The sequence below is a fragment of the Aptenodytes patagonicus genome, chromosome 2, assembly GCF_965638725.1.
Source record: "Aptenodytes patagonicus chromosome 2, bAptPat1.pri.cur, whole genome shotgun sequence".
NCBI classification, from domain to species: domain Eukaryota; kingdom Metazoa; phylum Chordata; class Aves; order Sphenisciformes; family Spheniscidae; genus Aptenodytes; species Aptenodytes patagonicus.
The window spans coordinates 38,812,372-38,838,295 of record NC_134950.1 but is presented as its reverse complement, the minus strand read 5'-3'; the positions used below and the strand labels follow the sequence as shown (position 1 = coordinate 38,838,295).

General features: G+C 37.2%; 1 protein-coding gene across 1 annotated transcript in view; it reads right to left on the bottom strand.

Moving 5' to 3' along the window:
- Positions 1-25,924, bottom strand: part of ARFGEF1 (ARF guanine nucleotide exchange factor 1) — a 100,940-nt gene that overhangs the window by 32,136 nt on the left and 42,880 nt on the right. The window contains exons 5-19 of the mRNA XM_076329594.1: positions 20,286-20,465; positions 17,922-18,195; positions 17,265-17,378; positions 16,472-16,644; positions 15,223-15,356; positions 11,555-11,789; positions 7,041-7,140; positions 6,781-6,920; positions 6,568-6,676; positions 5,331-5,532; positions 4,152-4,263; positions 2,709-2,914; positions 2,524-2,608; positions 1,536-1,707; positions 187-338 (exon numbers count right to left, since the gene is read on the bottom strand). Of these exons, the coding sequence (XP_076185709.1) occupies positions 187-338; positions 1,536-1,707; positions 2,524-2,608; positions 2,709-2,914; positions 4,152-4,263; positions 5,331-5,532; positions 6,568-6,676; positions 6,781-6,920; positions 7,041-7,140; positions 11,555-11,789; positions 15,223-15,356; positions 16,472-16,644; positions 17,265-17,378; positions 17,922-18,195; positions 20,286-20,465 (2,388 nt within the window). The remainder of the gene's footprint in view (positions 1-186; positions 339-1,535; positions 1,708-2,523; positions 2,609-2,708; positions 2,915-4,151; positions 4,264-5,330; positions 5,533-6,567; positions 6,677-6,780; positions 6,921-7,040; positions 7,141-11,554; positions 11,790-15,222; positions 15,357-16,471; positions 16,645-17,264; positions 17,379-17,921; positions 18,196-20,285; positions 20,466-25,924) is intronic.

Sequence of the window (25,924 nt, the reverse complement as noted above, 5' to 3'; positions counted from 1 at the left end):
CCAGGGTAAATGCCACTGGAGTAGAAGGCTCAAAATCCCTTCTTTCCTGTAGCAAGTTAAATAACTTACAAAATTATCAAAACAGCAGACACAAATCTTTAGTATTTTCAACAAATCCTGTCAGTCAGTATTTTGTATTAAGAAACTATGTGATATTCTAGGTAAATATCTAAACATATATCTCACCTTAAACATGGGTCTCACATGCTCCAGGTGCGTTGCACTAGTAAAAGGTGCCTGAACATGGCTCACTGCCTCCATAAGAGCTTTAGCTGTTTTAGCCATTTGTTCCATTTCCAAATTATATAGGAGTCTTCTCTGCTTTTCACTAGCAACACCTGTAAACACATTTTTTCCTCTCATTTGTGCATCTTTAGCAGTGGCGTCTTAATGAAAAATTTAAGATTATTATATTCCTGAAGTCCCATACTCAGATGCATTTTTTGTATTACCTTTACTTTCTGAAATTACCACACCAGCAAGATATTTCTTTTACAATACAGATAAAATTTAACTTAAGGCAAACTTATGTATGAAATGTAACCTAATTTTAAACATTTACAGAATTTTAAGATTTGGACAACAAATTTCTTCTCCATCACCTCAACTGACAGCATAAAGATCACATCCACTAAGCCAAATTCAAAGTGAACAGAGTTTCACAGCAATCCATCAGCACAGAAAATAACAATAAAAATAAGTGAACATCCTTTTTCTGAGGGAGAACTACCTTAATCACCTTTTCATTTCAGTAATGGAACCTCCATCTCATCAAGAAAGTGAAACCCAAGTAGAATGTAATCAGCTTCTTTAAAATTACAATAAAAGCATTATGTTAATTGAACAAATATTGAAAATAAGAGGGATTCTTTTTTCCAGATGCAAATTTCCTGTAAGCAATCTGTTCATAAGGCTAACCAAGGACTTAAAAGTATACAAATTTGACTATGTTGGGAAAAAGTCAAGTCTCTCAACGTTCTCTGTAGAAAAGCTAGAATGAGTAACATCTGAATCTTCACGCTGTGCAAAACACTAAAATGTTTTTATGGTATTTGAGAGAGAAAAAGATAATTAATATTAAAAGTGCATAAATTGGGGCCCTACAAACCAAATAATGCAAAATTTTTGAAGATGACAGACTGGTTATTGCAGGAAAACCTTAGAAATAAAGGCACAATCACTGTGTTTGTTCTACGCTATGCTTATCAGCAACATTGTTACTTCATAAAGCCCTCAGATGCATTTCCCTACATCACTGTTCAACAGCAAAACCTGTTTTCTCCACGGTCAATGCACTGAATACCAGGAATTCAGATGCAAAGGGAAGCGAAAATAAGCAGTTGCATTTAACACAGATTTGAAGGTAGCATCGTGCATTTATGTTAAAAGGAAAAGGATATGAAATTAGAAGTTAGGACTCATTTTGAGTTAAGTAAGTGGTGCTTGCTTCATTCATCTCTCATTTTAAAAAGGAGATAGCTTCATGAAACTGAAGAGCCAACACTTTGAAGAAAGCTAGCTTTGCAACTACTTACTTTGTTTACTGGATTTTGTGGGTATTGTTAATTCTTTTGTTTCTTTCATTGAAATCTTTTTTCCAGCTATTTCATTATAGATAGCAGACAAATATTCTTCAGGGAGATCTTTACTGTCATTGATACCTCTATTCATTTTAATATACTGTTCTTTTGTCATTTTATTCTTAACCTGAAACCCAGAAAGAAGCTATTAATATCAACAAATGAGGCAAGTTCATAGCAGTTACAATACTGCCTATATAGCAGCCAAACAGATGAAAAGCTACCATTAGGGACAAACCTGCTGATTCAGAAGACATTTTAAAGTATCCAACATGTGCAGGACTACACTGTCAAATCTACAAAATAATGCAAGGCCATGTGGACATTACAACACTCAAACATTCAGTAGGATCTGCAGATCAATTAAACATACATTACAAAAAAAAAAAAAAGTGTTTTATCTTGTCATACAGACCAAGCTATCTATTTTAAACATAATCCCATAATCTCTTAAGAGTTCAATACTCTTTCCAGATTTTGTTTAAATAAATGATGATGGCTAATCACCGCAACTTTGAATATCATGCACTGCAGAAGTGAGCTGTATTTATCAAAATAAAGCTGCATTATTTTTTCAAACAGACTGAAATCAGGAGCAGATTTGTGTTAAAATCAATGGGTAAGTAATTACACAAGTTCTGGCTTTGACTGTAGGTTAGATCACTACTGTGAGTGCCATAACATGAAAGCAAATCCACACAATTCCTATTCAACACAGAGTAGGGAAATGATACCTTACAGAAAGGTCTAACCAAAAAAACTTAAAAATCTCAACACCCACGGAACACAATACTGTTACTTAAAAGATGCACAAACTTAAGCTACCGTATTTCTTACACGCATATTGGTGTTGAATTGAACGTCAAGCTTTTACAATTACATTGTCACAAAGCCTGAAAGTTAGATGTCTATGGATTACACAAATATTTTTCTAGCAACATACCTGTGGACTGTGAAGATCTGTTGTCAACATGATAATTGAGTAAGCTAAAACATACGCAGTATCTGCACTAGCAAAAAGAGTTTGCCTGAAGGGGGAAAGGAGAAAAAGAACAGCAAATTTAACATATTAGGATTTTTTTCATATTATTCAGCTTTCCAAAGTTCTGAAGACAATGTATGGCTTACCCTTGGTTACATTCTAAGTATCTAGCAGCAAATTTCTCCATTAGGCGATCAATTTTTTGAGCCTCCCCTGGAAGACGAAATCCCTCTAGAAACATGCGCAGAGCTGAAACAAAATCCTTTCCTGAAAAGTCGTGTTGGTCTACATATGCATACATGACTTCTTTGTTAAATTTATCATTGTCTCCCAGGAACTCCCCAACCTGAGTCTAAAATAAGAATAGAAAAGACAAACTAGTGCGTTTACACTGGGGGGAAAAAAAGTAAATAAGAACAACAGATTCATACTGCCCATATGTCTCACAAAAAGAGAGGCCTGTATGCAGTTAACTAAGACATATTCCTGCTTCTCCTCTACTCTCTAAAGCAAAGTATTTTGGCCATATATTCCACCATAATGCTCTTACATGCTCGTATCTGCCTATTTTCATCCTTCTCTGGTTTTACTCATGTACCATTTTTTTCTATTAGATGAATTCCACATGTGCACAAGACAAAGTTAATATTACCAATGATTGATTGTTCTCTGCTGTAATGATTTTTGTAGTTAGGAAACTTACTACAGGAATGAAAAGCTTACTAAACTCAACTTTATTCCCACTAGAGTATAGATCTCAAATAGATGCAAGTGTTGCTCAAATAGAAACAGCTGGTACTCAAATACATCCAACTTGATCACTGTCAACGCAACACAGTACAGTGAAAAATACTGTGCATTCAGACAAAGATGCCTGTATATGTAAACTGAGGTTAAAAATTTGTTTTGAGGGCTGATTCTAAGTTCTAATACTGAAATTTGTGACTTCAGTCACAGCCGCAAGCATGGGCATATGCAAGCCTTTCCTTAGAAAACAATGGGGGTGGCTACTAAGCACAGCAGTGCAGACTGCCATTTCAGAAAGCTAAGTTTTTCATGACAATACCAACATGACATATTCTCACCCTCCTCAGCCAAATATTGCAGGACCCTTCCAAGTCCAGCAACAGCTGATAGCTGTAAATAAAATCAAAGAACTAATCTAGATTAAATAACTTCCCTTTGGGAGGCAGCAAAAAATGCTTTTCATGTTATTGCACCACATTATTTTTTAGCCATCTCTGAAGGACAGTTACTACTGGCAGTCCCTTATTGGACTAAAGTACACACACTTTAGTAAGTTGCTTCTAGCTACACTACCAACCAAGTACAAGTTTTAAGTCAGCTCAAGTAGGTCAGTCTTTTCCTTTACACTTTGCTGAACTGCAGGATGCATACAGTACAGGGTATAGCTCTAATGCATACTCCAATTCAAATTCCTTGAGCTTACAAATTTTAGAAGCGAGAGAAGTTTCCTTTTCTTCATTGTACAATAATGTTACACACTTTAAAACACTATCATGTGATTTGCAATTAGTATAAAACATCAGCATGAGCAAAAACAACCATCAGGAAAACAGTTTTCTTACTGAATCTAATCTTTCCTCTTGATGCAAGAACTGAGCAATATCTTCAGGGGTAGTGCCAAGCATTCCTTGTTCTTGCAGGTACTGAATCCCCCTCTTTGGTTTCTTATTGAATCTGTACAATCAAGATCAGGATGGAATGAGTTAACCCTTTTACCCATGCACAAAGCCTTAGCAGCTTAAGCAAAAAGATTCAATAATTTTGGATGAGGTATTGAAAAAAATCTATGTATTACATATTTTTCCTTTATCCTGTGCATTAGATAGGGATGAGCTACTCCCTTCTATGATTATTCCCTTCATCACTGGATGATTTTATGTTCCCCCCCTCTCCCCCCCGGTAAACAGCCTCCTCTTTCTCTTTGCTACATAACTGCCAGCATGGCATCCAAGCAGCTCCCAGCAGAGTGAGCTAAACACTATCATTTATTCTGGCACTCGAGAAGAAAAAAAATATTCCACAGAAATAGCAAAGTCTTGGCTTGGAAAGGAACAATTATCCTCTGTTGCTTTTTGTTTTAATCTGTATGAAACAATCAAGAAATCCATGAGTTGCCTGTTAAGAATGGAAATGTACAAGACAAGGAACCAGGTAACTGAAAGAAACTGAAACCCTAAAGGACTAAGGCATGTTTGTTCAGGGTCTGAGAACTATACTACAGAAAACTTATTTTTGCATAAAGTGACCTCACTGAGGAGGTAAGGTGACAAGGCTGAAATCACACAAAAGATTCATGTCAGACTGCACTGAGAAATTATACTATCCTCCAGTTCTAATTATGATAAGTTAATTAATCAGAAGGAAGCATCAGCTTAAGCATACAGGCACTTTCATCAGTAACGTGTACACTAAAATGGGTCGTATTCAACTGATCACGAGTTCAATGTTCTTTTTATCCAAATATAAAAATCTTATTTTTAGACAAGCAGGTCTGGAGAAAAAAGAACAAACATTCAGAGTACTCATCTTCTAGCTGTGAGGAATTAGGTTAACACAAAACACTGTTGACAGGCTCCAAAGGGGACACCATTTAGCACTCTTTCACCAGAGGAAGTGCTGTTACATCCAGAGTTTTTTTCCTAACACAAGATGAGTATCTATGAGGAGAAGGAAGAAGAACCCAGGAATCTTCATAGCTCCAAAAGAATCCACCCTCCCATGGGTGATAAAAGGGCACTCACAAGTCAATTCCTTGTTCTATTATTTCCTTTTGTTGCTTTAGGACCTCAAACTGCTCTGGGTTGTCAGTGCCAGACATCTGTGTGCTGTAACTGCCAATTCCTGATGAAGCAGTAGAATCCAAGGAATTTAAGCTTCCATATCTGTTAATTGTCTCAGGGTGTTTGGTTTCATTGTTGTCCTGTTCTGCGGGTTTTTCTTGGCCTATAAATTGGAAAGGGTTACATACATACAACATACATACAGTGAAAAGAAATTAAAATCACAGGTTATTCTTCAAATCCTCTCTGAAGGCTTCTAAAACTTACTAGGGTTATCTTCAATGATCTATTTATTTTTATATAAATATTCTGCTTTTGTTTTGGTTGGGAAAATAACAACAACAACAACAACAACAAAATCACTACAACGTATCAAGGAGGATTCTTTCAGTACATCACATACCTGAAATTTAAGGCTTAAATTACAACTATAATTTGTAGGTACTTGGAAAAAAAAATACACACCACCTTAGAAACCCAATTACAGATCTTTCCTTTTATTTTCAAGTCCGATGTTACTTTTGACCTGAAGCAAATCACACTATTCTGAATTTTTGAAACAGACTGTCTAAAAGTGTTTATGATCAGACATGCCAAGAGTTGGTGCTCTCAATTCACAAAGACAGGTTGTGCTAACTACCTCTAAAAAGGTTATTATTTCACCTACCGACTTTAAGCACTTAATCTGAAAATTCTGGCATAACCTTAGTACTTTTCATCTCAGGTCAGATAGAAACAAGATTAAAACAAGTAATGATTTAGTTATTTCACTGCTTATAACATTTAAAGTTCTATAGCTATATATTAATAAATTTAAAAAAAAAAACCTCTCCATCCAGCTTGCCTCAGTAGTAATTTAATCAATATGAAGTTAGATAAAATTAGGGGAGCTTCAAAGTAAGTTTTGTGATCCTTTTAAAATTAGAAATACAGAAAATAACAGAATTTAGTCATTTTCAGTGTAGTAGCTTTCTAGGAATTCATACAATTAAGAAAAGACAACTTGACGACTTGTTCAAATGACACCAATCCAAACTTATCAATATTTCTGCCAAAGAAAAAAAAGTTTATTTTCTCTTTTTTTAATGCAAGAAATTTTACCAATCTGGACACTAACAGTATCAAAATACTGGAAAAAAGCACTAAACTCCTGCAGCACCTCTTTATTAAGCCAGAAGAAACACATCTCGTGCCTTACCAAGTGTTGTCTGAGAATTGGGATTTACATATTGATCCTTACTCCACTCCACCATGCACTTCAAGATTGATACTAAGCATTCTAATCCTTTTTTTCTCAAACTTAATTCCTAGAAAAGATTTCAAAAGCAATACATTAGTGGAATGGAGAGTTCAGTCGTAACCTATCATGCCAAGAAACATGAAGCTTCATAAAGTGTGGTGGAATTTTTACCTGAACATTGGACATGCCAAGTTCTTGGCTACCCCTTCCTTGAGCAATCTTTGATAGGTCATTAACCAGCCTTTCAAATATATTTGCTGCATTTAAATCACAATCATAGTTCACGTAGATGTCCACTACGCTCTGGGCATCTATAAACAAAGTGACACTGTCAAACTTGGAACAAAAACTAGATCATTCAATGAAAGGCAAGTACAGTTTTGTTCTTTAGCATAAAAATGTAAAAACTAGAACCAAACGGTCCTTAATACCTGCACATATCCTTGTCAGCGTTTGTATAACCATCCATTTATGATCAAATGAACTAGTAGAAGTTTCCAAGATATACAGGAAAATTTCTTTGAAGAAAACCTAACAAATATTCCAGGAAGAGGGAGAAAAAAAATAAAATCTATTACAAACACAGCCACTAACTTTGATGGCCAATATTCTGACAAAATTCTGAAAGCAGCACTTTAAAGGTACAGAAGACACGAAAAAACAAAAGGAGGAAAGGAGGAAATACAACTTACGCTTGATACATTCAAATTAGGAATTCAAATTATTACTTATGTACTTCTGGAGTTTTGTCCAGCTGAAGAATTTGGTTTATATTCTGATCACTCAAAAACAGAAGAACCAGGAATGATGTGAAGTCCTGAAGGACAATTTTGCCTAACAAGAAGTCTAAATCTGCTGTAGAGTTCATTTGGGATTTTGAAAGGACAGGTATTACCTCACCACAAAAGATTTTCTCTACGAGATGATGATATTATGGCACAAACATAACAAACAGCCACTTACGCCAATTTAAAGCATCAGACCTTCATTAGAAGGGAAACATCTTGACACAAAATAATTGAATTACAGTATTAGATTATTGGAAGATGGGTACTGGTTAGGCACAGCATAAAAAACGCAGCAGGTCCATTAACAGGAAAGTTACTCTTCCCTAAGAGATATTAGTTTTTCCTGAAATCGCTTTAGTACAGATGCTTTTGTTTGGAACAGAGACTATTTTATCCCCTCTCAATTAGTTCCTCACCAGATCCATTAGTATTACAGGCAGACTATTTCAGCTGAGCATGCTTAGCAGCTAGGGCAGGCTTTTTCTCACTTCTTCCCTAAGCAGCAACTGCTGTAACAGCGTATGAACTCAAAATGTGAACTGCTACATGGCATTACATCACCATCCTACACAGCATTACATCACCATTCTGCACTTCTGAGAGCTCACCTCTTCATAGCCAATTGTGGCTACCAAATCCACCAACCTATATTTTTTCTAGAATGCTGCCAATAGTCTCAAGCCATCAAGCTCCTTCTTCTCCGATAGCAGCATGCAAATATCCAAATATATAACTATCCTTGTTTTTAATATTAGATATTCCCTTATACCGCAGAATTTTTACAGAGATTTTTATGCTATTAGCCAGGTAGGATAAGCATAAGGCTAATTTCGCTTTAAGTCACATGTTCAGGGAAAAACAGCAACATTGATTTTTAAGGAACTTTGATGGTAAGCTATTTCCCCAAGCAAAATGTGCTAACAGTATTTCCATTTTATTGGCCTCTTTAGAGAAAGAGAGGCAACACAGCACAATCCCAGTTACTAGTCTTAATAAGGAAAGCATCCCTAGGAAACAGGAGTTCAACACACAACAGATCAAAGACTTTCAAGCACTTAAATATACTCAAGAGTACTAGACTGATTTTAGCCACAACTTTATGTAATCCAAACAAAGGAAGACATAAAATTTTAGTAAAGGTCATGCTATGAGCAATCCTTAGTTACATATTTGCTGTTTTCTGATTTTTTACTGAAAAATGGTAATGTTATATACCCTCTGGAATCAGGAAAATAATTTTTTTTCTGATAGAGAATTTTAAAAAAGAAGTCACTGATGGAGCGGAGAAAAAAGTTTCAAGTATAAAAACTAAACCCAAATCTATGGTAGAAGAGAAATTATCTGGAAGGTCTGCATACTACGAAGACACTTTAGATCTCTCTGCTTCTGAGACGGAGCTGACTTCTTGGTTCTGGTGACAACTTTGGACAAGCATATCTTGGAACGAACAGCTTCTCAAAATTATACTGATTATTTACATTTCAGATATTTAAAAATGCTATCTATCACTATGTTACTTATTGCAGTTCATGTCACAGAGTTGAAACTTTATTCCTAACATACCAGAAAAGTAAACCAGAAAAGAGCTAATAATTTAGTTTGGTCAACTGAAAATAAGAATTTTAAGATAGCTTATTCACAGTTATGAAAGGGTGGTAATGGTAAGTATAGCTAAATGACACCCCAAATCCCCTGATATCCAGGACTTGATTTGCTGCAAATATATTCATTGACCCATTTAGAAACACAGTTACAATACAATTAAGGTACGACTCAAACTATTTTAACTGTCAGAGGGCAGTGTTAGCTATTTAAGTCAAAGGACCAAGGGAGGGTCACTTTCAACAGAATCTGAAACTATTATTTTAAAATACGCCAAAAATTTCTTACACAGATGAAGAATGCAGCCTCAATCCCAAAATATATAGATTTTGCATATTATAAATCAGAGCATATGGCTCTCCTTACAGCTCCAAGACACAAACTGAATATGAAGTTATCTACTCGTCTACCCACATCTTCTCAATAACCTTTAGGATCAGTAGCTGAAAGAAGAGGAATTCTTAGCTCACAACCAGGAAAAATTCAGAGTAAGTTTCTAGAAACTGCTGTCCCCCATACTTTGTAAGATGAATACTTTGGCAGCATCAAGCTTTTGGCTTTCATATTTGTGAGGAGGAAATGCAGCCCTGCTATGTGGTGATGGTCCTAATTTAGCATATTCTAGAAGCTGCTACAATAGCGTACGGTATCCTATATCCAATTTTCCTCAGATATGTCTTCATTTTCTGTTTGGAATTTGGGGAAAGGATGGCAGTGATGGAAGCTCATCAAATTTCTGTCAGGGAAGCCGGATTGCAATGCATTTACCACCTACACGCTGACTTGTAAGCTCTGCAAACACACAGCGAGTCCAACTCTTTCTGGGAAGCAGGCTGTGTGACTGAAGAGCAGCTCGGCCCAGTCTGTCTGATGTGCTGAACACTGCACATGCACTACACTCTTGTTGAGCACACACAGTTTGTCTTGAAAGTCTTCAAAATGCATCATATTTTCAAGGTAACCTGTATTTCTATCTAAGCTATGCTCAAGGAAATACCGGAAATCCTATTGTTTCTTCCCCAAAAAGGCATCAAAATAACCTGGTAAGTGATCAGAACACAATACCCTTCTGACATGGTACTGGCAAAATGAGGTTCTTCCTCCAAAGCTGCCACAACATATCAGTTTATACAACGACATCTATTGATGAAGAAATCCCTGAATTCAAGGTCCTTATAACAGCAACATTATCAACATTTCTCAGCATCTTTTCACATACTTAACCTCCACACTTAGGGGGCAATCTGTAGGCTTCAGTATTCACATCAACTCCCAAAACATAAAATTACCAAAATGAACAGTAGGAACACACCACGCACACTACTACTTTATTCACCATGGAATGAAAATCTTTAACACATGGGACACACAAGAGGGTATCCACGTGGTTCAAATGGACAGAATCGTTCCAAGAAGCTGCTCACACCCTACGGCACAAGAATTGGAAGTCAAGAACAAAGCCTCTACATATGTCTTGCTTTCCCCTATGACTGTGAATATATCCATCCAGTGAGAAAATCCGCAATGTCTGTCAGGACGCGGATAACTCTTATTGCTAAGAATATGGACTTAACTCTACTTATGGCCCAAGGAGTTAAATCATGCGTACACCTTTTGAGACCTGAGGAAATGAGATTATCTTATTCAGGACATATATTGATGTAGGCCCTGATATACAAAGGGAAGTGGCTACAATAATCAAATAGCTGGGATTTCCCTAGAGAAAGAAATCTGTTCAAGTGACCGCAAAGAGAATCCACAATGCATTTCAAGTCATTAATTTTTATTCTAAAATTCCTTTGCAAAACCATATATTAAAGTGTTTTCATAAGTGTACTCATTTTCTTAATTTGTACTATGCAGTGCACAGCTAAACTTCCTAATTGCATTATTGAACATCGGTTGACCGAGCTTATCCACAAACCTACTCATTTCTGAGTTTCAGCATCATTCTGTGATAATACCATGCCACAGCCAACAGAAAACGCTGCTTTTAAATAAAGGAAACTAACTCGTATAGTAACAGTAGTGAGTATGGGCATAATAAGTTATGATTGTAAAAATTCACCTCAATCACAGAGTAAATCAAAGCATGTTTTGCACTGTAAAATTTCTTATGTTAATGTCTATTATTAAGTGATGAAATGGCCTATTTCTTTATTACTTACTTCATTTCATGTTCTAGTTAAAATTTGATGGAAATTTTTTTAAACAGCCCTACAAAAGTTTTCCCATCACCTTCCACTTCACCAAACAACTACCGTGTCACATTACTTCTGATGTTACAGAGCAAATCTTACTCAATTTCTAAGTATTCCAAAGGAAATGCTGGTATTTATTCAAAGGGGGCTTCAAGGGCATTGTTGCAAGCAAGTACATTGTCACTGGGTGAAAAAGAGCTTCTATGCATAGGAAGATCTGGCAAGTCTTACAGAAAAGCTGAGATTCAGAAAGGAAAACAAATTTATCTAAGCAAGACCAAGCTACACACAAATGTAAACAAATGTTCACTTAACACCCCCCCACCCCTTAAATTAGAAATTCACGTAACATACCTCAATCTGCATCTTTAGATGAGTCTTAAAGTTTGAGAGGAGGGTAAGAAATATGGAAAGTGAAAGTTCAAAAACTTCTGGAACTGATGAGACTCCATTTTTTGACAGTGCAACACAAAGGTACTGCTTAATAGCATTAATAAACATCTCATTTGTCCTGAAGACAGGTCCTGCATTTTGCAGAATGGACAGAAGCAACTGCAATGAAAGAATCTTTGACCGCAGTTCATGAGATCTAGAATAAAACAATGCAGCATATCAGCTCAGTGTAAGTCATAAATGTTCTCTTGAAAAGTCAATACACACCACAATGATTTTGTATGTGGAATGTTCATGAAATAAAGTCAAATTTGACACAACCTGGTGTAGGAAGAGTCATAAAAAGATGTTGATCTTTTTTGTTAAAGTGGTCACTCTTCAGCCAAGAAGGTGGGCAAGAATAACCTTTCCCAGTTACTGTTTCTCTGCATTACTATTGAGCCACTCTCTCTTCTGCAGCACAGCACCGCAGAACAGCAGCAACAGTAGGCAATGCTGCCCATCTTAGCCAGAGGATGAAGGGAGCATTCTTTCCTCTTAATGGATTTTTGGAAGATTCCATCTAAAATATCCAGCCCATCTACAGAACCCTGACTATGAAAAGGTGGAAATTCCACCAGCATGGAGAGCTGAAGGACCATAAAGACAACAGCTGTACTGCCTGACCTACTTCCTCACAACACTGAAATCTCTTTTCTCAAATACAGTATTTTATATTGTTTATCAGTCACTGGCCCCATCCCACTCCAAGAGCAGCTAAGAAACATAACATGCCTATTTTAAGCATGGCAATAGCAAAGTCAGGCAACTGCAGTGTTGTCAAGTGCTCCACGGTAACATCACGCTTCTTACAGACTGAAGTAAGCTAGAATTCATGTGAGAACAGCACTACTATTTATGCTTTAAAAAACAAAACAAAACCAAAACCAGCAAAAAAACCCCACAAACCACACACACAAGAAAGTGTAAAGGAAATCCCGCATCTATGAAAATATAATGCAATTTAAATAGCATTCTGGGTGAAAGCATTCTCTCCTCAGACTCCTGATGCTCCTTCCCCCTTCTGATCATCTCAAAAAAGACTATAACTCTTCTGAAGAGCAGGTATAGACACAATGGCTTTCCCAACAAGCCAGTCCACAGCTTTCATTGAACAACCACCCACCGACAGAGGACAGTTATGAAACATAAGGAATGATGACAGGAAGTTTTTCATACAGTACAGCCCAGACACGGTAAGGAGCGCTTCAAGTCAACACGTGACACACACAATAGTTGAATATTTGCTGTATACTGCAAAAAAACAAGCTTAATGAAAAAAAAAGTAATTCCAGTCTAGCTAAAAACAAAAATGCAAATTACTAACAAGTATGTTGCAAATAAACTCAATGATTTCTGCATGCTGGCAAACAAAGTGGATGGAGAGGAATCAATCTGCAAACATTTCAAACTCAGAAGATAATCCCAAGCTTAGATGTTTTGTCTGAAGATGCTTTTGAGAAGCAAAACATAGCCAGTCAAATTGAGTGAGGAACATGTTCCTCCCATTCCTCCTAATGGGCTGCAGGTCAAAGGAAATGCTCCAAAACAGCTCTCTGTAGGAGTTCTTCAAGAAAATGCCTGGCTCTGGACACTGCACAGCTGCATGGAACCTAACATAACAATCTCCTTTGATGCAAAAGGCTTGATTTTTACATCCCGTTCTATCAAGTGCACAGACAGCACGTGACCAGACCATACTTGGCTATGAAACGTAAGAATTTAAATATGAAGAGAATTTCAATCATAAATAAAATATTAAATATTGCCTACTTCCAGCAAGTGTCAGCTCATAACTGAAATCCTAACTCGCTGGTCTTACCAATTCTGTATGATGTGTAAAGCCCAGTTAATTTAAAACAAGTTTAAGGACTAAAATCTAATAAGTGAACCTTCAAGACGTTTCTCCCCCATCTTATTTTATTCCAGGGGAAAAGGAGATAAAGACATTAAGTAGGTTCCCAGGAAGCATAACCTTGATCTCAACTCCCAGCCCTGTGATCTTAAGCTAAAGGTTACTTAAAATTTAAAAATATTTTCATTAAAGACTTCATAGCTAATTTCACTAGAACGATGTTTTTTAAAGAGGCAAATAAGACTTTTTTAAAATGCATCCTACGCCTCCCTCTTCCAATTACAGCATGTTTGTAATAGTTCAAAAAGCCATCAATGCCTCAGAACCACCAATAAATTCTAGGCACTTCTCCAAACACAGGATGTCTTTGAATGCCTTTGCAGCTAATTCTTGTTGCCCTAAATGCCGTTTCCTCCAATTTGTTCTATGTGAAGAGCTTAATCAGTTCTAATACAAACGTCAAGGACTTCATGGATTCAGATGAGATGCTACAAGTGCCTCAATAGCTATTGCTGCTCTTCCAGAGGGAGTTAATCCATTAAAGCCTTTAAAATAAATGGACAGTCTTGGTCTCAGAGAACTCACTAAAAACCACAGGATTTTCATGGCATTTCCTGGAAGACAAATTCTCAAAAATAGTGAGGAAAAACCTCATGCCTCAGTCTTTGTCCTGACTTTCCACAGTGCATCACTAGATAACAATTTGAAAATGGTTCTAGACTAACCCTTCAAAACCATTTCTACTACATCATATTTTTTCCAAGCTTATTAAATCCACGACACATATCAGTGATTAAATTAAACTCTCTTAAAGTTACCTGCTTTAAAAGTTAGACCTTGGAACAGTAAAGCTGATTTTATTTTGAAGAATACTGGGCCTTTGACCGTCATCAGAAGTCATACTACAGTTTTAATATCTTAGGAACAAAAAAGCGTTCCTCTTGAAAATTATTACCAATTGTTCCTAATGTGCAAAAAAATTCTATCCAAGATCAGAAAAGCAAAGTTCTTGGCCAACACTCACAACTAATACTAGCACCCATCTAAAGAGGAGAATAATCTTTTTTGGTTTATAATGAACAATTCTCTAAGCCAAATTGAAAACACTGTATCTTCAGTCAGAGGACAAGATTTCCAGAACAGCCAAGTAAAGACTTTTTTCTCAAAACACTTGAGTTTTGATTAAGGAGACTGTCGAAAGTGTCCAACCTGAGCAAAAGAATGAAACACTGTATCATGAATTTATCATAACCAGTATCAGCTCAAAGTGAGAGCTTATATTAAGATGAAGTAGAGTTGGGTATGTGCACTGGATACCCAATATGCAAGAGATGTAAGAAATTGTGAGGCATAAACAGCAATGGTTATGAACCTAGGTGTTACTTAAAAGCAGAGCAACATTAGCCGAGACCAAAAATACCTGAAGACCTTCTTTACAAACCCTTCTGAAAAGCGTTAGAAAGAGCAACTAGGAAGAACATGATGTACTTACAGGAAGCATAGGTATTGTTAAGAAACTTCTAAACAGGTAGATGGGTAGCAGCAGTTGCTTTCATTTAACATACAAAAGATGCATTAAAACATAAAGGTACCTTTTCAAAGTTTCTAGAATCTTTTTACCATACCATTATTTTCTCAGTAACTGAGGACTCAAGAACTCTTAAAAATATTTAAATAATTTATTTTTATTTTCAAATAGAAAAGATTCATTATGAGAACTCTTAATTCTACTTACTTTGGATCTGGCGGTCCATCTGACAGGGGCTTCATGGAGAGTTTACACAGTGACCTGAATACAAGGAAGGCATCCTTTTGTAAAATGTGGGAAAACTTAGCACCAGGGGTAGGTCCTGAAGAATTTCCAGATTCCTAAAGAAGTTAACATATTTCAGTATTCCATTTTGCATTAGCAGGGTGTGTAGGGAAATCCCCACCTCCTAGCAACAAGAAGTTAATATATTATACAAATATAACCAATTCACTATAGCTTTACGGTCTCAAGATTAAGCTAAAACAAAACAAAATATTCTGCAGTCCAGTTAAAATGAACAAACTCAGTAATAAAAATTGCCTTCTCAATAAAAAGTCAGAATTAAAGACTGTCATGAAATTAGGTAGGTCAAGTTTAAGTAAGGTAACTTGCAGTGAATTGCCTTCAGACATTTTCAGTAGATAACTAGGTTAAAAAAAAAAACAACTGTGACATTTTAATAGAATGCGAGTAGTTACATATTTGTGGCAAGATACATTTGGTAAAATTTCTATGGTACAATAATCACCCCTATTACTAAGTTCTTGCAATTCTGTATTGCTGTTCCTTATATAAGCAACGTGTTTCATGTTAACCTTCTATTTGTATGGCATATATGTGACTGTAGCTTTTTAAGCTTAAAACCTATTATTCCCAAACCTAATTACTCAGTACACTTTGAAAGCAGATACCCTCTGTCAGTTGATAGTGCATACATGCTGCTATCTGATACAACAGAGGGAGTGTATTTTCACATCTTTTTTGTTAATGAACATCAAATCCTCTCAGACGTGAAACTTTTTATCTGAAATCATTCCAGTAAGGTCATGCTATAGGCTCGAAATTTCTATTTCTCATTTGAAAAGAGTACACTAAAATTATACAAGTATGTTTATAATTGGCTATATCCTTCACTATGTATATTGAATGCTAGTTTCATAGTTTCTCAGGAGCACTTCAAAAACAGGGAACTGAGTTCTCTAATCTTGGAAGAGTGTACTGTGTGGGGCAGCTAAAAATATGCTAGGATAAAAAAGGCATCACATGCAAAATTTACTTACAAAAATTTAATTTAAATAGTGCATTCAAACAGAATAATGCTGAGAACATGACTTAATACTTGAAATTCATCTGACTAATTTATTTTATGGAATTAAATACACTACACAAGTGTTGGGCAACACTTAAAACGTAGTACTTTTTTCAGTATTTCCTAATTTATATCTGCCTGTACCTGAGTATCGTTGGAAGAGACAGATAATCTGTCATCAGGTAAAGATGGTGTATAAGCAACAGAAATTGGAGTCCCTGGAATTCCATTTGCCTGAATGTTTTCACTGTCACTGCCATCCTCTAATGTTACAATTGTGCCATCACCACCTGCACTTTCAGCAGTCCCTTCCACATCTATCAGAAAAGATGTAAAAATTATAAACAAACGTTACATAAGAATGCAAATTAAAAAGAGCGTTTAAATACTAAAAACAATCGTAAGCAAAGTATCATAAGGAGGAGCTTAAGGCAGAATTTACATGGTATTATATAACTAAAAAAAATCCAAATACTCTTAATTCCCACTAATGAAAATTACAGTAAAAAAATGACTTTAACTTTGCATTGCCAGGTTCACCATTCTACCAAGTTTCCAAGAACGATTAGGGGCAGGGGAAGTCACTGATTCGATATACACTTTCCAACAAACTGAAAAATGTAGTGCTACACTGCTACTACAGAGAGAGGCCCATTTGTGAAGAATTTATGTGGAAATAAAACAGAAAAAAGGAACAAGAATTTGTATTGTAAAAAGATAATTAGTCTCCAATATAGAGAGTGTAAATTAATATATGAAATCTTGTCCATTTTACTGTTAAATAATGCACAGCTACGGTCAGAAAACTGAAAATTCAGCATGTAAGTGTTATTTAAATAATGACATTTTAGTTAAATATTCAGAAGAGTTAAAATAATTCTTAATGTCAAGATTGAGACTGCAGTCGCTATTGACTAGACAGATATTAATATAATACCTCCAACTACTATGTTCACCATTTCCTGCACAATACTTTCTACAATTTCTTGCGCCTTCTCTTCACACTCATTGCTTTCACCATCATATGTTCCTCCATCAGCTTTAGAAAGACCTTTAAAAAGAAAAATAAACCCAAACAAATATTAATAAGAAACTCAGAAATTAAGGAGATATTTTACTTGCATTTAATATTTTAAAAGTCAATTACAAATTAATAGGAGAGTATACGTTAAAAAAACCTTGTTTGGATGCTTTGAAAATAGCGTTTGCAGAACATAAGCATTCCAGTGTTTAACCTGTAAATGGTAATTAATCCACAGGCCTATGCCAACAGAAGACATCAATTTTGTATTTTCACATACATTAAACACTGAAAACTTACTGGTTTTGAGATGTTATTCTCAAAAACTTTCACAATATTACATAGGTGCAAAGAGGAATCTTTGCTACAGTGACTACAACAGAGCGTAGGACTAAAGGATACTCGTGATAAAGTTTAACAGTGGCAAGGACAACAGGCATTTTGCGTTAGTCAACTATTTGAAAATATATGCCTGACTCCAGTTTTGGGAGAGGGGAAAGACGACAATCCTCAAGCCTTTCTTTTTACAGAGCTTTTCCCTCCCTCCATGAAACAGAAATACACACTGATTACTTTCTGCTGCTGTGGCTTGGTCGGCTTCTGTCTGTTCATTTTCAGCACTAGAAATATCAGATCCATTTTCTGCCTCTGTATCTTCTTGAAGGTTCTTGTCCACATCATTTGTGCTGTGGTCAAGCTCCCTCTCATGTTCTTTAGACAGCTGATCAGTCTGTGTTGGAATATGTCTCAACTGAGGTGACTCAGGCTCATGATGGCTTACTGGAGACTGCTGTAGATGGTGTTGCTGCCTGTGTCTTTCCTTTTCCATCTGTTTGGCTTCCTGAAGCTACAAAAACATTGCAATCACACAAGAATTTCACTATCAAAACAAAACAATGAGCTGTATACATATTGCATACATTATTTTATAAACATGAAATCTCTATTGTCTCTGCTTACACAGTGCCTTCACAAAGCTGTAGCAGTTTAAGAAAAATGCAGCCTTTGTATTATTATAAATAATTTTAATAACATGGGATAAACATTTGCAAGAGGGCTGCTTCCCAACTATGCACGTTACACTTAACCATACCTTCACTGTGGAAGAGGCATGACTAAACTACACACAGTATAGGACCAAGAGTTGTCTGCCTGCCCTATAAGGAAGTTCAGCCAGTAGATGTGACAATATACAAGGACTGCATGGAGAAACATCAAGGCAGATTTTTTTCTTTTTTGAAAGCTCTCACAAAGAGAAATACGTTGGAGAACTTACGAGTCTTCTGTTATCCTACCAGCATGTGGTATTAAGGGAAAGACTTAAAAAAACCCAACCCCCCCCCCCCAAACCAAACCTAAACAAACAAACAAACCAACCCCCACAAAAACCCACCACAAAACCAACACTGACTAAACATCCAGGGGGGAAAAAAAAACAAAACAAAAACATGAGTTAAAACTGATAAAAGCAGCACTTCCAAAACACTACAGAAGACAGATCCTCGGGAAGAAATCATCATACTTAAAACTGTAAGACAAAGACTATTTTAGTTTCGTGGTTCCTTGATCTGGAATCCCCAGAAAGGGAAGAATTTCTGTAACTTATCTAATGGATTAAGACAACAGTCATTAAAGTCAAACCAAAGCAGGGTGTTCTTTGAGGCGATGCTCTAAGAACTGGCTTTCTATCCCTGCAGAGCCTAGCATTCACCAAAAGTTTTGTAACTTTTTATACTGTTGTTTTGGCTACTATGATCTCAGCCCTTTACTCTTCCACTTAAAGCTTTCTATGCTGCATCTTTTGGGGTGCTATAGATCCCCGAGTAGATACTACTTTTCAAATTACAGCTCAAATAATTCCTTCTAGCATTTGTTAGCTATCATACTAAAATAACTGCCCCGGGTGTGCAAAACAAGCAGAACTGCTTATGAACTTGCATAAAGACTAGACCTATAGTCTGGCAAAAATGAAGACTTCCATTGTAGAATAATAATAATAATCCTCTTCTATGTTAAGTTGCTTAAAAGGACAGTTACTGAAGAGATTTCTCAAAGCACTCAGATACGGCATGGCTTCTGCCGTGACTTATTGTAAATATAACGTCTCATAAATCTTCAACTGTGATGGTACCACGTACCAATATGCAGTTGCTTCTGAGAGGAAAGTAAGTAAGAAAGTACTACATATTCTTAGAAAAAACTTAAGAGTATGTAATAATACAGCAGGATTACTTCTAGAAGTAGCTAGGAATTCAACCAGTTCTCAAATCTGGGCATCTGCTTTTTTGTTTGTTTGGGTTTTGGGTGGTTTTTTTCTTTTAATAGGAATTAGGAAAATTACTTTGCCCTATTGATCTTTATTATCAGCAGTAGAAGGCACAGGGTATATGCTGGGGTCCCTGCTGACAACTCACAGTAGCAATTTCAGTGACATATAAGTATCTGTTCGTGACTACTCCACATTAAAATGTTAAAAAATGTAAATAATTACATGACTGGAAAGGTTTTTTTGGTTGGATTTTTGGGGTATTTTTTTTTGTTTTAACCATGGATCAGTTCTTCAGCGTTTACCATCACAACAACACTGGAGCATTTCACTAACACTAATGTACTCCATATGCACTCTTACGCAGGTAGTGTGGCATCTCTTGAGAGCCTGACAATAGAAACTGAAGTTGAACACATCCATTAAACGTGGAGGACCACTACGGGAAGTTTAAATCCTATACACCACCCCCACCCTCCAAAAACACATTTCACACCTATTTCAGAGTACAAAACACAAAAAGAACAATGTAAGATAACAGATATTTTTTCTTCCCCAAAAGTACGTAAGTTAGAAAAGCCAAAAAGCTTTAATAATAATGACAAAACAAATCTCTCAAGCTGGTTTGCTTTTAAGAGCTAGTTTCTATATAAAGATACAGAGATACTCACTGCTTGATTTTCCATACGTGCAAAAATGACATTCAGCATTTGTGTTAGAGTGGCCTTGGCTGTGGTTTGATTTATGAGATTTTTGCTTGCTAGATAGATATTGTAACATGTTCTTACAGCCTGTAGCACTGTTCCTTCGTGGATTTCTATGTGTTGCGATGTTACTGCAGTGAGCAAAGCCTAAATAAACAAACACACACATATATATATTTTCCAGTCAAAACTTTTCTTGTCAATCAAATAGTTTGCAAATGAATAAATATCAAAACTGGATTACTTTTAAAATACAACTAAGCACATATCTTGAACTGCAGTTTAATTAAGTTTTCCCCATGTACTCTTGTAGCTGTATCAGAACATCATACATACCAGTTATATTAAATTGAGAGTGTTTTTAATCAACATATCTAGGAAATATATGTTTCATAGCATATAACAGCAAGAAGTACCAATGGAGTTATCAGGTAGTTAATAAAAGTCATCCTAGAATTTTCTAGACACAAAACATGAACAACAGACTACCTGTTAAAATCTGGAAAGCAATCCAAAAGAGTCCAAAAGTTCTTTTACAAATAAATGTAAATGTGAAGAACAAAGACTGAGCATGAGATCAGGCAGTTTTAAGTGGGACAACTACCCTTTCTAAACACTCTCTTTGGGTAGATGCTAGAATATTGTGTTGCCCTCTCTGTAGAAATTCACTTCTTTCTTTCCATTTGAGCTAGTATCGGGGGGTTTTTTGTTGTGGAGGTTTTGGGGGTTTTTTAAATTTTATTTTACAAAAAAATAGGCAAATAAGCCTCTAAAAGATCAGGTAACACGGAAGTAAGGAACACAATTATCTTTATGTGAGGTAGAGGCAGGCTGGATTAAAGAGCAGAAACAGAGGCAGATGAAAGCTGAGGACAGGGTGTGAAGACATTGTCAGAGGAACGTGTCAGAGAGTGGAAGGAAAGGGGAAGAGCTTGGTCCCCAACAGAACAAACACGTTTATACTGATCATTGTACTCCAGCAGAAGAAATCAAGGAATTTTATGCATTAAAGACTTTGACAGAGTTAATGATTTAATAGGACGTTTAGGGTAAGAAAGAAAAGAATTGGAAGCACTGGAAAGCTCATACTTCTGTAAGCTTATCACAGTTAAAAACGAAAGTTATTTTAAGTGTTGCGTAATTTACTCATCAAAACATGCCTCATTTCTCTTACTGACGTTGTCAGCACCTCTGTCCGCACATGGCACCAAGTGGACAAAGAGTATCCATTGCTCTCTCAAACCCTTTAAAAATCACTGTACAGCTTAACAGGAAAAAGAAAATCAAACACCCACCTCACTGAGCTGCTGCTGAAGAGATCTGAATTCTACTCCTAGATAAGCAGTCCGCTTAAGGTCCCTTCTTATTCTACCCATGCTGCCTCAGTTCTTTCATCACTGGACATAGGGAGGTACATATATGGATGACTGTACTTACATTTCTTACTGGAGAGTATACATTCCTATCTGCATGACCACTAAACAGCATCTCATGATACAATCTACAAAGTAGTACTGCATAAATGCCCACTAGAAGTCTTTTTTATCAAAAATCAAAAGAAAAAAAAAATCAAAACACAATCAAAACCCAACTGAAGAAAAGAAATCACAGAGGTAGGTAAACTGTAGACAGTGGCTTCGTTAAAGGAACTTTAACAGTCTCTGAGCACTGGTACTGTTATTTTTTTCTTCCCAAAATTCAGTTTACATGTCACCGGCCTTCACCAAGAAGTGCTAAGTTGAAATTCATACCACCATCCTTAATTCTTACCCTCTCTATGCAATAATTCAATACTTCCACAGAACTTATCAATACCCTGCTTCTGCTAATGGAAACATCATTCAGGGAAGAGGACGTATAAAAGCTGTAACAAAATCCAGTGCCTTATCTGGATGGAGATTGTTGACAAGTGGCATCCCACAGGGGTCCATACCGGGACCAGTACTGTTTAATACCTTCATCAGCAACATAGACAGTGGGATCGAGTGCACCCTCAGCAGGTTTGCAGATGACACCAAGCTGAGTGTGCAGTTGACACGCCAGAGGGATGGGATGCCATCCAGAGGGACCTGGACAAGCTCGAGAAGTGGGACCGTATGAATCTCAAGAGGTTCAACAAGGCCAAGTGCAAGATACTGCAAGATACTGCACCCGGGTTCGGGCAACCCCCGGTATCAATACAGGCTGGGGGATGAAGGGATTGAGAGCAGCTCTGCCAAGAAGGACTTGGGGGCACTGGTGGATGAAAAGATGGACATGAGCCAGCAATGTGCGCTTGCAGCCCAGAAGGCCAATCGTATCCTGGGCTGCATCAAAAGAAGCATGGCCAGCAGGTCGAGGGAGGGGATTCTGCCCCTCTACTCTGCTCTGGTGAGATCCCACCTGGAGTACTGCGTCCAGCTCTGGAGTTCTCAGCACAGGAAAGACACGGACCTGTTGGAGCGGGTCCAGAAGAGGGCCACAAAAATGATCAGGGGGATGGAACACCTCTCCTGTGAAGAAAGGCTGAGAGAGTTGGGGTTATTCAGCCTGGAGAGGAGAAGACTCTGGGGAGACCTTATTGTAGCCTTTCAATACTTAAAGGGGGCTTAAAAGAAAGATGGGGACAGACTTTTTAGCAGGGCCTGTTGTGATAGGAGAAGGGGTAATGGTTTTAAACTAAAGGGGGGTAGATTTAGACTAGATACAAGGAAGAAATTTTTTTATGATGAGGGTGGTGAAACACTGGCACAGGTTGCCCAGAGAGGCAGTATATGCCCTGTCCCTGGAAACATTCAAGGTCAGGTTGGACGGGGCTCTGAGCAACCTGATCTAGTTGAAGATGTCCCTGCTCATTGCAGCGTGGGTTGGACTAGATGACTTTTAAAGGTCCCTTCCAACCCAAACCATTCTATGATTCTATTCTATGATCTCTATATCAATGAGTCTGCCACCAAAACCTATTTATACATTTAAACCATTCACCACCTATCCCTTCCCTTCTCCCCTTAATACAAACACCTTCTATGCTGGCCTACACACGCGATTCTGTGTGTCATTTTCACTTATCTTTCGCTAAGTGTTATACTGTTCCACCTCTACCTTATTGCTAGGAATTCCTGTGGGGTTCGTGAGACTTGCAGATAGTGAGTTAAAACACGTTGAACCCCATTAATTAGAGTTGCACATCTCTTCTGATCAGGTAACATATCTACATCCCCTACACCACAGTACTCTCACACTCCAAAATTTATCCCCAAAGCTACTCATATCAATCACAGCTCTGCTGACTTCTCCAGCTCTTTCCTACATGTTTCAGGAGCAAACGCAATCACCCTGAAGGCAGGTACCTCCCAGTGATTAGATTCTGCAGTCTCTGATCTGTCTGGAAAGGCTGCACACACCTGTACGTATTTTAGTATTATACTTTTTCAAGTTTTGTGCATCAAAGTCCTGAAAGGCCAAAACAGAAAGCTCCCTTAACCTTTCACTAATAATTCTGTAACAGAATTAACCTTGAAGAACTTTGTCTATGCTAGTTTAAAAAAATAAAATCAGTAACTCTTGAAAACAAGCCAAACAAGTGGAGCCCAGGCATAAACAGACAGCTATTTTTTCCAAAGCACTACTGTTTGGGCCCAATACAGTGAGTATTTAGATTTAGTTAAGATTTCTTTCCCCAATTCCAGAAGAGAACACTGAGACACACACACTTACAATACGTCAGTTTAAGAACCACCTACAATTTCTCACTTGGAAGGTAAGGTCTCTTGCTGCCTAGCATTTAGGATACTAACAAAAAGGTGCAGGGGGGTGGGGGATCAAGTCTCCATCTCTTTTGTTCTAGCTATGTCATTCATAAAGTTACTCCTTTTTGTGACTTTCTGTCTCCTTGTTAAATTTGGGTGATTAAGAATTTGATATCTGAAAGTCCAATTTTAACTTCCATCTCAGTTCAGTAAAGTCTTAAGGTTTTTTTTTTCCCAACTTTTAATAACAGGAGACAATGCCTGCTAGTAGAAAAAGGTGACAAGGCTACAGATGGATTATGTGCTCTTTTGTTTTAATTGGCTTAGCAGCTTGAATTTCGTAAGTTTCTTCAGTATGCTTGTTATGACTAGTAGAGTTTGGTTCTTTTCACACCACCTCACAAGGGGGCGTGGAGGCAAAGAAATGGTTACACACACACAGAGACATACCTCCTTAACATATTAATCCAAATTCACTGAATAACTACATCTTCTATGCAGACTGAGAAATCAGTCTTTCCAGCAGGGCATCTCCTTGCAGATATCTAACTATTAAAGAGTTCAACTTGGCTACAGAGGTCCTGACAGTCACTACTTTGGGTTTCTTTCCTTCTCAGGCACTAGAGACAATGAACCCTAATGACCACTATACATGTTTGTAAACTGACAAGCAATTTTAACTTTGATCTTTTGCTAATATCTTTCATATTCCTTCCAGCTTAGAGCCATCCTCAGGCTATTAGTCATGCTTGCTTCATGTCTCAATGCCACTTCTCTTCCTCTACTATCACAATCCAGCAGAAATGTAAGAACGAACATGAGACAGGAAATATTTTACAATTACTTTCTGACAGCATCCTTCCCTCTTGGCAGCTTCCATTTAGGGCTCAACTTGATGGCATGCCCTAAACAACATCACCTCATTCTGTATCATAAAAGAGTACATCATTACCACAACAGGCATGACAGCTAACGACGAGAAACCACAGGCTGCTATCAGGAGCAGCCATCCTGCTCCTCTGAAACCCTTGTCAACTCAGATGTTAGAAAAATAATCCTTCCCTTTCTCACTTTATCAGTTTTTGTCAGATTACTCTGCAACCTTACTCTGTGGCCAAACAGCTACTAGGTCCGGTGCAAGAAGGAAGAGAGGGGAGACAGATGAGTAGAAGACAACCACCTCAGCAACAGTCCCCAGTTAAGCAGGATTACACAAAATCTCAAACTGCTACACAGCAATGCCCGTCCTTGAGAGGTGAAACAACAAAAGCTCTGCCTTCCTCCCAGACACTCTTACTGCTTACTTTGCAACAGGTCTGGGGCATGAAGCCACCTGTGCTATTTTAATGGCAACACATTAATACAATTAAAAACAAAACAGAACAAAAAAAAAAACCACAGGTGCTTTTCTGGTGTTTGGTTTTGGGCTGTTTTTTTTTGTTTGTTTTAAAAGCGATTTTAGTTGATTCAGAGTTATTAAATGCATGCCAGGACAACGGATGGGTAGGACAATGTCTGGGAGCAAAACCTGTACAGAAAAATGCCTCTCTGCAGATGTCAGAACAGCAAGCTACTGCAGTGGCTCTACTGACTATGGAGTCATAGCATTAGGTTGCTCTTTTCTATCATGGTAAAGATTTGCTGCTCAAGGCTTTTTGCAGCTGAGTTCCCACTCCTTCTGGTCACACTTAGCTCATCTGTTTTCATCCAGTATCTTCAGTGTGAGCTAAGAAGAGATGATTAAAAAAAGCCTACTTCACTGTACTCCTTCCCTTTGCTGTTCTTGAGGCACAGAAGAAAAATGTTATAAAAACATTGTTAGCACTACCTCATTACACTTCAGGTCCTTCCACAAAAGCTTTCTTTGTCACAAAGCCT